The 13,483-nt window shown below is 36.3% G+C and overlaps 1 protein-coding gene across 1 annotated transcript; it reads left to right on the plus strand.

Annotated features, from left to right (window-relative positions):
* The first annotated feature begins 465 nt into the window (after nucleotides 1-465).
* On the plus strand, nucleotides 466-5,900 carry LOC105051650 (elongation factor 1-gamma 2). Its single transcript, XM_073242999.1, is given in 8 exon segments — nucleotides 466-474; nucleotides 559-648; nucleotides 2,811-2,882; nucleotides 2,884-2,955; nucleotides 2,957-3,335; nucleotides 3,338-3,447; nucleotides 3,450-3,602; nucleotides 4,717-5,900. Coding segments are annotated over 8 exon segments (966 nt in total). The 3' UTR covers nucleotides 4,798-5,900.
* Nucleotides 5,901-13,483: the final 7,583 nt, after the last annotated feature.

The raw sequence follows: 13,483 nt of genomic DNA on the forward strand, positions 1-13,483 counted from the left end.
GCAGAGGTTTCGCAAAGGAGCTAGCACTCCGAAGAGCCAGTCAGTTGCTGATCAACCCTCTACTCCATATGGATATCCATAGAGACTAGGTACTTATGTGGCTATGAGAAAAAAATAAATCCACGATCATTATTTTTAGAGATCATCTACCCACGTAAAGGTAAATAGAAAATTTATTTTTCTTATTAAGCTATTCCTTTCTCATGCGTAGATCGGGATGTTTTATATTGATATTGGATTTGCTCTTTCACGTGATAGGTTGGATAGTTTAAATTTATTTATTTCGCTGTACACAATGATTAGATTAGAACTAATATCATCTTTACTAATCCTACTTGATCAATGAGGTTAATTAGATATCATATAAAATTTTATTTTAATTAATAAAATTAATTAAATATATCCGAAAAATCTAATAAATTTTTCATATTTTAAATCCGAAAGCAAAGAGGAGGAGACGTGACAATGGCGTTGGTTTGTTCCCCGGCTCTTTCCCCACTGTTCTTCTCTTTCATTTCCCATGTTGCTTTATTGCTGGAAAATTCTTGATTTGTTCAGAGTTACGGAAGCGCCTATAACCTGTTTGAAGTAAAGAAGATTGATTTTTCTGGTTTTTGGCTTTTTCTGAACAAAATTTCATCGAGCTCGGTTAGTATTGTTATTTCCGGTACTCCGATTCTGTAATTATTAGACAAACATGCAGTCTTGGTCCTTCATCATGCCGAATCTGGTTGGGAGGCTAATTATTTCCTCGTTTTTTTTTTTTTTTTTTTTTGAGTATCTAATTTCGTGCGGTGGGTGACCTAGAAGACATATTGGGCTTATTCTGTATAATATGTATTCGAGGCTCTATGTGGCTTTGGGCTTTTCTCATAGAAAATAGAAAACATGTAATTTAGTGGTGCACCGTGCCTAATGCATATTGTTGGTCCTTGCATGTTCTGAATTGAAGATTGTGGTGTTGATATGGCATTCTCATCTAGATTCCTGGCTCAGAAAATGTGCTAAATGATATAAACCCTAGTTCTAAAAATGTGCTACATGATATAAACCCTAGTTCTAACTGCTGATGAGGTCATTGTTCCTGGTCATGTAGTGTTTCATTTAATTAGGGTCACTGTTTGTTGAAGACATGCCAAATGGCCAGTTACATATCATAAAATGAGGAAATCAAGAGAATAAGAGGTGGACGTACTATTTGTGAAGTTGGTAGGGTTTTACAAATCTGGGTGGCTAGATAGTTTTATGTCATTTTAATTTTTTCCTTTTTATCATAGTTACTTGAGTGTTATTTGGTAATGATGTTTTGGGTTTAGGTCTTATGATAGTGTAAGGCTATTGGTGGGATTGGTGGTTTTAGTAACAGCTCTATGTTCGCATAAGTTGTAAAATATGGAGGCAACAAAATGTAGTTTGTTAAAAAAATAGAAGGATCGTATGGCAAGTTCTTTGTATAAATGGAGTCTGGCTGTGATGTTTGGGTTTTCCATCATTCAGTCAATTGGATGGTGCCATCCCAGCTAAAGTTTCTAAATAAATCTTTCTCACTGATTAGACCCACATGACCAAATGCAAATGTCAAGTTTCTTTTTAGAAAGATTGTGAGATACTTGTTCTAGTTACAGTTTGAAGATAGCATGTTTGTGTTTCTTGAAGTTAGGGAGCAGGAGGCTGTTGGCAAAAGAATATGTTACCTATTTCTTTTTTAATTTCGAGTTACTTTCTTCCCATTATTCTTTGCAGTGTATAGAGAGATTGTGGTGCAAATCTGCCTTGTAAGTCATTGATTTATTTTGTTCTTCTAGATTTAAAATCTGTCTGCGAATATTTTATTATATTTAATGAAACAATCAAATATAAATTGCTCATCTTTTTGGCAAAATGCAATACAATGTCTAGTCTACTTGTTAGTCTTTAAAGCCGTGACACTTGAAAGTCCTATATCTTAAGATTAACGACTACTACAAGGTCAAGAATCCCTTCAAAACTTATTTCCCCTAGAAGAGCCCCATTGGCGTTGTAAAAGGAAGGACTTTTGTTCACTTGTCCTCTCAAGGATGCCAAATGTCTTGCCCCTCCAACCTGCCATTCTATAGTGAATGGGCCAGAGCTATCACTTGACAAAAGTTACGTGTATATGAGTACCATCTAATTTCCCTCTTCTTCATTTTGTCACATTAAAGCCAACCACAGTTAAAAATTTAAAAAGCCAACCGCGCTTTTTTCTTCTTTTTTTTTTTTTTTTTGAAAAAAAGTTAAGAAGTTTTGGATTTCTAAAGAGCAATTGAGTGAGCATGTCCAAGTACATCATCTATCAAGAAGCACACTGGTGGGGTTGAGAGGAGTTTGCATTCCATCAACCAGAAATTCTATCAAATCTTTGCCAATCTTCTTTAAACATCATTCGAGAGCATATGCTATGCTCAAGAGTCATCCTTAACCTGGAAGCTGGATGAGTCATGTTCTTCCTTGTGTTTCACACAGATGGGTGTTCTTTGGCAATGACAGTGATGTTTGAACATTCCTCCCAAAATCATGCACATGTTCATGCTTTTCGGTTTATCATTTTGAACCTCTTGGGTAACTATCTGAGTTTCCATTAACTTGTTTTTACCTTTCAGAAAGAAATAGATTATTCATTTCCCTATATCTATAAAATTCTTCTAGGACAAGATAGTCAACTTAAACTTTATGGTGCTCTTAAACAACATGGCCTTTAGGTATTATGGTAGAAATTGTCATTTGTGGAACTTTGGCATGTCAATAAGCCTCTGTAAATGGACTTGTGTTGATGGTATCTTTACTTTTAGGTGCTGCATTCTGGAAGCAAAAACAAAAACACATTCAAGGCACTCATTGCGGCAGAATATAGTGGCGTGCAGCCTTGAGCTAGTTAAGAATTTTGAGATGGGTTTTTCAAATAAAACACCTGAATATCTTAAGATGGATTGTCTGATCTTTCAGCATGCAAGTCCCGATATTGGAGACACCTGATGGCCCTATTTTTGAGAGTAATGCAATAGCACGTAATGGTATAATAAGCTTCCTTGTATCTTAAGATGGACTGTCCGATCTTTCACCATGCAAGTCCCTGTATTGGAGACACCTGATGGCCCTATTTTTGAGAGTAATGCAATAGCATGTAATGGCACTTGGAGCCCTGAACTCTCATCTTGCTGCAAACACTTATTTAGTGGGAGACTTTGTGACCCTGGCAGATATCATAATGACATGTAACTTGGCACTGGGATTTGATTGGATCATGACTAAGGCCTTTACTTCAAAATTTCCTCATGTTGAAAGGCATTACTGGACAATGGCTGACCGGCCAACTTTTGTAAGCTAATGGATGAACCCAAGCAGACAGAGGCTGTTCCACATGTGGAGCAGAAATCTGGTCGGCCCAAAGAGCCAAAGCAAAAGAAAGCAGAAAAAGAAGTCAAAAAGAGGAGGCACCAAAGCCCAAGCCTAAAGTGAAGCAGCCTGAAGAGGAGGCAACCAAGCCCAAACCAAAGAATCCTCTTGATCTGTTGCCTCCAAATAAGATGGTGTTGGATGACTGGAAGAGACTCTATTCAAATACCAAGACTAATTTCCATGAGGTTGCAATAAAAGGCATTCCATCTTTGTTCTATTTCTCTGAATTGTGCATTTCAAGTGTCAAGAATTTATTTTATAGGAAAAAGTACCGTTGCTTATTGGTGACTGAAAACTTATTTTGTGCTCGCAAATAATAGTATCTTACTGCTGATTTATTTGATACAATTCCTACAAGATTTAAAATTTTGATTTTGGTGTCTGTTTTGGCCAACTTTGGTTGAACATTTTGTTAGAGGTGAGATGATCTTGGTGGCCTTTCTTTGATCAGCCTTCTCAGTTTTGACACTCCCCTTGCTCCAGTTCCAGAACATAACCATTTTATCTAAATAGTAGTGCTTTTTCTGTTTGAAATTATTGATGGGACTAAAGCTAGTATACTTCTGCTAGACACCTAGTTTTTCTTTTAATTTTGAAATAACTACTTTATCTGTAGATACTTTATTTTGTTGCATGTGCGGGTTATTATTCTGGCGCAGAAATCCAGTAGATTTTTGTGGGTTTCATCCTTGATTTTCTTCTGAATAGCATTTGGCATCAGTTATATGAAAACCATCTGCCTCCTGGTTCAACATAATTTATTTGATATTTAAGTTTCCATAAGTTATTGGAATCAAGTTTTCTTGCACATTTTGGTCTGGTTATATCATATGCTCATTATTGAGAGTTCAGTGTATGTTTATTGCATCAGAACTTAATGCCTTCTTTCTGTCTGCAAATTGTTCTCATCAAGAGCTTAATTCCATGCTTTATATCCTCTAATCAGCATCCTGCCCCTCCATTTAAGGCATATATTTTTGTTGCAATAGATCATCATCCAGATTCCCTGTTTTCTCTTTCTAGTATCATCCATTCAGATTTCTTATCCCATTCATTTGTGTGCAGCAATTCCAGAATGTTACTTTTTAAGGTTGTTGAGCGATATCGTACTTTAAAATACTTTCACATGCACTTTGCATTTTTTGTGCTATATAGTATTTTTTTTTATCATTGTTTTCTTAAAAATAGTTTTGTCATGATTGGCCTGTTATGTATTTCATCTATTTGGGCTTCTTCGTACGCTTATTTTCTGTGCCACACCTATACCTTCTTGAAGGATTTATCTTTCTAAAATTTCAGGATTCTGGGATACGTATGATTCTGAGGGTTATTCTCTGTGGTTCTGTTAGTACAATGATGAGAACACAGTCTCATTTGTGATTCTAAACAAGGTGAGTGGAGTCCTGCAGCGCATGGACCTTGGCCGCAAGTATGCATTTGGAAAGATGCTTGTAATTGGAACAGAGCCACCATTCAAAGTAAAGGGATCGTAGCTCTTCCATGGGCAGGAGATCCCTCAGTTTGTGCTCGACGAATGCTATGATATGGAGATGTATGAGTGGACTAAGGTGGATATATCTAATGAAGCCTAGAAGGAGCAGGTCAATGCAATGATTGACGACCAGGAACCTTTGAGGGTGAAGCTTATTAGATGCCAAGTGCTTCAAGTGATTGTTATTTAGGACTATATATGTAAGATAAAGCTGAACTATCATCTTTAGTTTGGAAATTAGCCATCTGATGGTCAAGATAAGTGGATACAGTCCTCATTGGTTTGCTTGCATCATTTAGATATATGCATCAATTGCTGCACTCTGGTGGGTGATTGATGTGGTTTTATATGTGCATGTGGTGTTGGACCTAGTGCTGGTAATGCCATTTGTATGATAGTGACATGGTGGTTCTCAAAAAGAGAAGGTGATATTTGTTCTCTCCCTTTGCCCCATATACACACTCAAGTGCATGATTTTGTTGTGATTGATTCAATAGTAATTGATGAATGGGTATAATTCGCTTAGCTGATGATATGCTATTATAGACATACAAATCATTGTGGTTCTTGGACAACTTACTTTGCAAGGGAACTAGGTTTTGTCTAAGGCAAAGTTATGACAATTCTTAAAGAAAATAGAGGTGATAATCTGAGTATGTGGTGCATGTGGCTTAATAAGTGATGGTAAAATGCCATTTCTGCTACCAATGTTCCTTTGGGATACTTTGATCTCTCATCCCCAATATTTTGCAGCTATCTTTTCATGATGATGCTTTGCTTTTAGGTTTTCGACTTCGTGGACTATAGAAAGCATGCAGATATGGTGCAGTAAACTCTATTTGCTGTCAGGTACTGATGAAGGTACCATGGAGGTGCTAGTTAAGCAGGGCAGCAGCTGCCCTGTGAACTGGCTCTCTGCAGGTGCTGTGTTCTCCATTTTCATCAAATATTTTGATTAGGAATCTCAAGCCAGCATTCAGCGACTTTGATGCTGCCGTGGAAGATGGAATAACTTTAGTTTAGATCACATTGTGAGGCCTTCTGTTTTGGCTCACGATGATCTCTGTTGTGCTTCTATAGCATTCAATAATTGCAGTCGGTTCTAAAGGAATTTGAGGTATTGAGGAAAATAATACTGGCATATTAATGACGGTCAAAGATGTTATTGTTTATGGTGTTTTCAAAGATAAAAACTGTGCTGACAGTGATGAACAGAGGTAGAGTAGCAGCATGATGTTCAAAAGGTTTTATATGGTTTGAGGAGGTATATTTCAGATACAGAATCTGGGTTGTTTTAGTTCACCATTGGTGGTTTTCTATTGGAATATTGATACATTTTGTTCAATGTTTTAATTGCAAAAATATGTTTCTTTTAGTGTTGCTTTATGCTATCCAACTTTTCTCAAGTTTCTTGCTCAGGTCTAGCATAGTACGGTAGCAGCTTCAATGATTTCTATTTGATGAACCTAATACCCTTGTTGGTTGGTTTAATTTTTGCTTCCACATTATTTCTGTTATTGTCTATACTTTTGTCTCGCATCTGCCCCTCTAAATTTTAGTCTATTTGGAACCACAATTAGATATTTTCTTGTTCGCCATTGCAGCAGCTCACTCATTACCATGTTTGATATGGATTACACTAACCTTCAGTCCTTTAAACCACAGTGGGTGTAACATTCTTCATGACTAGGATTCTTGAGTTTTTCCCTGTACAAGCTGCTTTGACAAAGGTTTTGCTTTCCTTACAAACTGTGGTCACTTAAGGTGGAAAAAGAGATGTTTTAGCCTTTTAGCATGGTGGAGGTGCCTTTAGAAAGGAGAAGATATGGACCCCAAGAATTGCGCATATTGTCATACAAAATTGATTTGGCCTTTGACCTTTGATGGATGCCTATGAAGATGCTGCAACCATGTCAAGTGCATGGGCCTCTATTTGAATGATGTTGGATCTTATTTTGTTAAATTTTTATTATTTTAGTTTTTGGGGACTGCTAGTGAGCCTAGAGGGTAGTATTTGGTTGCAAGATATCCGGGATTAGAAGCGGATTATCCTGAGAACCCCAAAAACATCTTCTTTTTTAGTAGAATAGAAGTCAAAAGCGAGTTAACTGGGTTAATATTATTTCACCCTGGAGGGCTGAATCTCACTTGTCCTTTGCTCCCATGCCCTCTCTTTTCCTCTCAAAAAAAAAGAGGGGTTACTATTAATCCCCAAACTTCAACCAAACGGGTTATTATTAATCCAGAAAATATTGAAGGGTTCCTCTCAGAAAAAAAGAAAGAAAGAAAGAAAGAAAAGAAACTATTGGAGTGTTAGCTAGGTTCTAGCATTGGCTAACCTGGGATTTGCTATCCTGCAACCAAACTTGGCCAAGAGATGTTATTCTATAAGTCATTATGCTTCAATGTAATGGAATTTTTGACCAAGGAAGGTGTCAGAGACACCATTAATTTATGTCCACTCACCTTTATGCCTTTCCCCAGTGCTCTCTTTGTTATCTTACGTGAAGAATTTCTTCTCCCTTACATTCTATCCACCAGTAGTTGCATTGCTGACACAGATTGCAGTTCTTTGCAAACAACCACCTCACTGATCTATGATGTGACATTGTGATGTATCCTGTAGTGGATTGCTGCAATTCCATGCTGATTTTGTTCCAAAATATGCCTGCCCACAAAGTTATCCTAGAATAAATTTTGTTTGGATATATCAGTGCCTCCTTTGGATTCTAGCCATCTGAATAACTTTCTCGATGCCAGCTGAGGGCCAGTGGCAGCATTTAGTATATTCCTTACCCATGCGCCTACCGAATCAAGCATGGTAGAAAAGATCTGCATCAATCAGCTGTTGTTGGTCATCTTATGTACCAGTGATGTGGAATGTTGGTTGCTGTTCCGGTCCGATCCTGTTGTGTAGTCTTGTGGTCTTTACAACTTTAGGCTTCAATCGAAATTATTTTACCGATATCCGGAATTTATGGTGTGGATTTGTTTTGGAATTATAGAGTACTATAGACCATGCCTCAATTGTCAATACAGAGACTGCAAAGTAGCTTCTTTTGGAATCCATCCTTTTCAAGAATCTGCAAATTATAAAGCCACTATTGCCCTGAATTGTTATGGATGGACCTCTATCTTATATTCAAATTATTTCTTGATTTATTGCATGTGTTCTTATTCTGTTAGTTATAACACTGAAATATGATGTTTAACTGAATTGGATGAGAAACAGAAGAGAGATGATGAAGCTACATTACATGTTGATGCAGAGGAGGAACTTTCATGAGCAGTGAAAAGAATTACATCCTAAAAGAATGTCAAAGGTAAATGGATGGGAAATGCTATGAAAGTTTCAGATGCTGTCAACCTACTTTCCTGTGATTATCGCATTCAAATAGCATGGGAAAGCCAAAGGTTTGGAAATCGAAGTCTGTTAGGAGATGCTTGGTTAAGTTGCCATTTTTTAGGAACTCAAACATCAGACAAGTTGTTTACTTTGTGAAGTAGGCAATAAATTAGTTCAGTTCATATGAATTGCAAAAAATGATAAATGTTTTACTTAGTGAACTCCTATACTGACTTTATTTCTGTTTGTATTTAACATATAATCCAGCTTTCATTTCTCAGCTGCAGTTACCAACTGGCAAAAATATAAGCTACAGCATCAGCAGCAGATGCATCCATTCAACTAGAACAAATCCAGCCACTTTAAAACAGTATCACTTGTAGCCTCATGCAATTCAAGCTGCAACGCACTTTTGGTCGGTCTCGATGAACCAAGGCAACCTTGAGTGCAGGAGAAATTGTGATCCATGGGTGGACAGGGATACCAACAGATTCTGGACATTTATGTTGATTTAAATGTGGACTCCTCAGGGAGTTTACTTGGCACATCGAGTGATCTTGGTGATGTTTGCTGTTTAGAAGTATGCTAGCTTTTCTTAAACCAGATGATCATAAAACCCAATTATTTCTCGAACAAATCTTATGAAAAACAGGGCTTAGAAAATTTTTTTTATCCATTTCTTACGATTTACTAATGGTTCACAAAACAGGTTTAGTAAAAAGTAACAAGACATTCTCATTGATCTTGATTTTGACATCATTTGGTTTGGGAATAAAGCTAGATGATCCAGTATTGTATTTTTGAGGGAAAAAAAGGATAAGAAACAAATGGTTATTTTGGTCAATCTTCCCTGCGTGAGCTTTGCAATTTCAAGAAAAAAAAAAAATGCTGCGAGGAGCTATTTTTCAGCATAAAACCTTCTTCATGCTCCATCGATCTAAATTATTTTATTCTAAGGCTTGGAGCCAAATAAATATAGGAATAACTTATGATGCCAATAAAACTACACAAACATTGAGTTTTGCGTAGCCATACTTTAAAAAATCCAAACTATTTTGATGGCATTTGGCACCGAAGTCAGTGTAGCTCGTAGCTTGTGATGGTGGCACAGGAATCTTCTGTCTCAAATGAACGTTTTATGTCATTAAACATGCTGCCTCTCATCACTGCAGCCGGGGGAGGTCAGTGAAGCTACCAATATATTCTTTTGTCCCTTAGTCTACCTCTTGGCTAGGAGTAAAGTGTGACGGTAGAACCCGTCTTATCCTTACGTATGATGCACAAAAATCCTTGGTTTGGTGCAGGACTTTTGCTTTCTCCCTTGGGATTCTGTGCAATTTCTTGGGACCGCAACTGGCGTTTTCATTCTTTGGTGCTGTGTCCCCCAATGGCTTGTTCAAGGGCCAGAGGCTGCCTAGCTATGCTTAGAAATGGAAGTGACTACCTCTCTCATTGTGGGATGGTTGAGTGGATGAGATGGTGGGATTATACTGCAGCGAAAATTCGGTTTTGGCAAGCTCAAGCAGGTTCTAATTACATATTTTTAATCCTACACATGACCACTTATATCTTAGCGCACACAAAATCTGGATATATTTTCAATAATACCTTCAGTAATTAACCTCTGGTACTGAGAGACATATGTTGGATAAACAAAGGGCCATGTAATATGTATAAGGTTCCATGGGGAAATTAAGGTGCACCCCTGATCGATCGCCATGTTATCTTTAGTTCCTTGACTAGAAATTCATGCCTAAGTTTCAATGACTATTTTGTATGTACTTAGGCGTATCTGTGTACAAAACTAATATAACTGAGTATCAGAACAAGTTCTGTGCGAAATAGAGATAACTGCATCTAAAAACTAGCCTAAATGAGACCAAACATAGAATATAATGGGTAATGGTTGAAATCAAAATAGCAATAAAGCAAAGAATAGGGTGTTAATATGTATCCTCTCTTCTTCATAAGTAGAAATACATTACCAAGTTTTACTTCCCTTCTTCCACCACAGAGATGTACCTAACCAAAAGCATCGTGGGCTACAATAGTATGGTAACATACTCTCGTTTGATTGGCTTCTTCTGCGTTTTAGATTATTTTAGTTATTGCATAAAACATCATGAAACAACACTAGAGTGGTTGGTGTAATTGTTAAATGACGGTCATCAGCATTACTGCGGTGTGACACTAATTATAATGTGTGACATATCATGCACCCTACCATCCAATGAGAAAAGGTTTTGTGGCCAAACATGTGTGATATGCTATTACAATCTTTTTTTAATAATTTTATTACCAACATAATTGGTTTCTAATAGCTCAAATTATAGCCAATCAGCTTTAACTTACTCAGTTGTTTGACATCCTTTTCCAATATACAAACCTTATTAGTGGCTCAATCAGTCAAGAAGTCATGAGGATCTATACACATACTTGTTTGTTTCTACATCGGTTGCATATGGGTATGATCTTAGGTATTTATATAGGATCAAAAAATTTAAATAATATTTTCTAACTAATTTTTTTAGATAAGATCTTAAGTTATCATAAATAGTTACAGAACAGATTCGTCCTATATATAGTCTCTGTAGACTATGGAACACTACAACTAGATGTTTTTAAGATGGACCTGAAGCCAATTGTAATTTTTGAGATTAAATTTGATTAGATTTAGACTTTTAATCTGGTGAGAATGCTAAAACTTAAATAAAGAATATGTGAAAATCAGTATAAGTATGTATTTAGTTCCACATCAATTATGTATTAGAAAGATATTGGATATTTATACAAAGTCAAGAAATTCAAATAACAGCTTTCGTTTGACCATTGTGGATGAAATCTTGAATCGTCACAAAGATGCTCCACCTATATGCAATTTCACCAACTATATTTGTTTTCCTTTGTCTTTAATTTTGAGAAAGGTATTTGCTTTCCTTCGTTGGAGAGGCATGTTTGGTTAAAAGTTATTGGTAGAAAAGTTGGAATAGAAATTTAAATGACCTCACAAAAGGTCCACTGTTGATGTCTTCAACCTTGCACATGAAAGATTAGGCATGCCTTACTTGACGTGATGTGTCATGGGAAAACGAAACCCTGTTAAAAGACTGGTGGGAGACTGTTCATTGTAAGCCTAACTATTTCATCTCCCCAGTTTGGAAATGCTCTCAAAGATGCCTCAAGCTATCAGATCTTTTAGTCATGTTGCATAGAATGTTTATGAAGTTGATTGGCTTGTGGACCCTTCTTAACATGAAATTAACTATGGCCATGTCTTGCATGCATGAGGTTAGAAGTGCCATCTGGTTTGGTTGCATTCCTGCTTCCATCAATCATTTAGCGTAGACATCACCTCTTTTGTGATAAACTAGAAGATCAATATCAACTTTTGAGAGAAAAGTGCGCTATATATATTGATATTCTAAGGTTTGGTTATCATTTCATGAGAAGCCCTCTAAAAATAAATAGAACTTAGTGAGGGTTTTAATGCATGTGATAAGTCAATGTACATTGCAAGGACAAACATGCAATTTTGAATGAGGTCATTTCTCTTGGTTTATCTTTAGAAGAAGAATTAATTGAACTATTGTTGTTCATGGAAGAGGAAGGCTCATGCAGATTAATTCCAAGTTTAATAATGGATATTTTTGGAGGAACACAGTGAGTACTGGCAGCCAACTGCTGATAGGATCCAGGCCAAATTATGGACCTAGAACTTAAATTTGTAGAATACCATGACTCAATGTGAGACAGAAACTGTATGACTTACAGAATCAAAATACTTAAAATTTCACCTGAATGTGGACAAAAAGTAACTTATCTCTAAGTAGACAGTGTCAAGTTGTATGTGCTAGGCAAGGTGAATAAAAACAATATATTATTAGAATTTGATAGCCTAGCTCTGTCATTTGGTATGTGTATATATCTAGCAGAATATCATCACAGTTGTTAACATCCAAGTATGTTTTGAGAAATTTAGGCTCTTCAAAAATAATGTCCAAAATCTTATGATATAGTGAGTGAAGATATGACAAGTTTAGCAAGTGGATGCAAAGAGATGGAAGGCATAAATAAGAGATTTGTTGTGGGGCTCCACCACATGGCATATGCCCATGCAGAGATGTGCCCTAAAAATCTTATAATTAGCAAACGAAATTTGCTTTGGATCTGGAAATAAATCAGATAATGATAATTTACAGTACACACACATATAAATATTTATTTTATTTTATTTTTTCTTGAAAATAATATTTGTGATATACAAAGTTTCTATTTTGAAGCACAACAATCTTAAATTCAATTAGATTTGGTTGTGCTACACAAGTAGAGAGAGAGGAGAGGAGAGAAGGAGAGAGAGATGTTTCTGGGCTTTATTTTATTTTTTTTCTCTAGGCTTTTTAAGCTTTATATACTCTCTCATGTTTATTGCATGGAGATGCAAATTCCTTTCAACTGCAATTAGAAAAAAAAAAAAATTGAAAGGTACTGAAAAAAAAAGACAAAAAGATTTAGCATCTTTTACTAATAATATGCAAAGATTTTTAGCTAGCAAGGTAGATTGGATTTTACCATAGTACCATCATGGAAGTTTCATATGGAGGGAATATACCTCTAATATCCTAAATGCCCATAGAGCAACCAGGAGAGATCGCTGGCACTCAAACAGCATAATATCTCCAAACGTGTAATAAATAAGGAGGGGTTATTGGAATCAACTATATTCTTTCTCCACATTGGTCATCCCCAAGACCAAGTCCCGCATAATATGCAATCTAGCTACTGATACAAAAGTAACTGTAGCCATCTAAGAAGAGAATTGAATCAAAGAGATGGTAAGAAAGAAAAATTAGAAGCAAAAAGAAGTACGAGAGGGTAATAAAAGAATGTAATGGGAAAGTTAAATCATAGTAAAAGGAGAAAAGTAGAGGATCTGTGGTCCAAAGCCTCAGCCACATACACATATACAGAGAGAGTAGTGGTTCAGCATTTATTCTACGTACGGGTAAACAAGTGAAATGGGGCTAACTTTCTTGACGTTGATTGCATCTATACTTATATATATAAAGAAATGGACTCAAATATAATTAAATGCTCTCAAGAAAAGCAGGAGGAAGTCATCTTCTGGTCTCCCCTCATTATATCTCCATGTGAAGATTAGGTCAGGAATTATAAGACTTTATGCCCATCGACTATAATTTGGATTCAATTCTACATTTGGATTACTTTCC

Source organism: Elaeis guineensis, chromosome 9 (assembly GCF_000442705.2).
Source record: "Elaeis guineensis isolate ETL-2024a chromosome 9, EG11, whole genome shotgun sequence".
NCBI lineage: Eukaryota > Viridiplantae > Streptophyta > Magnoliopsida > Arecales > Arecaceae > Elaeis > Elaeis guineensis.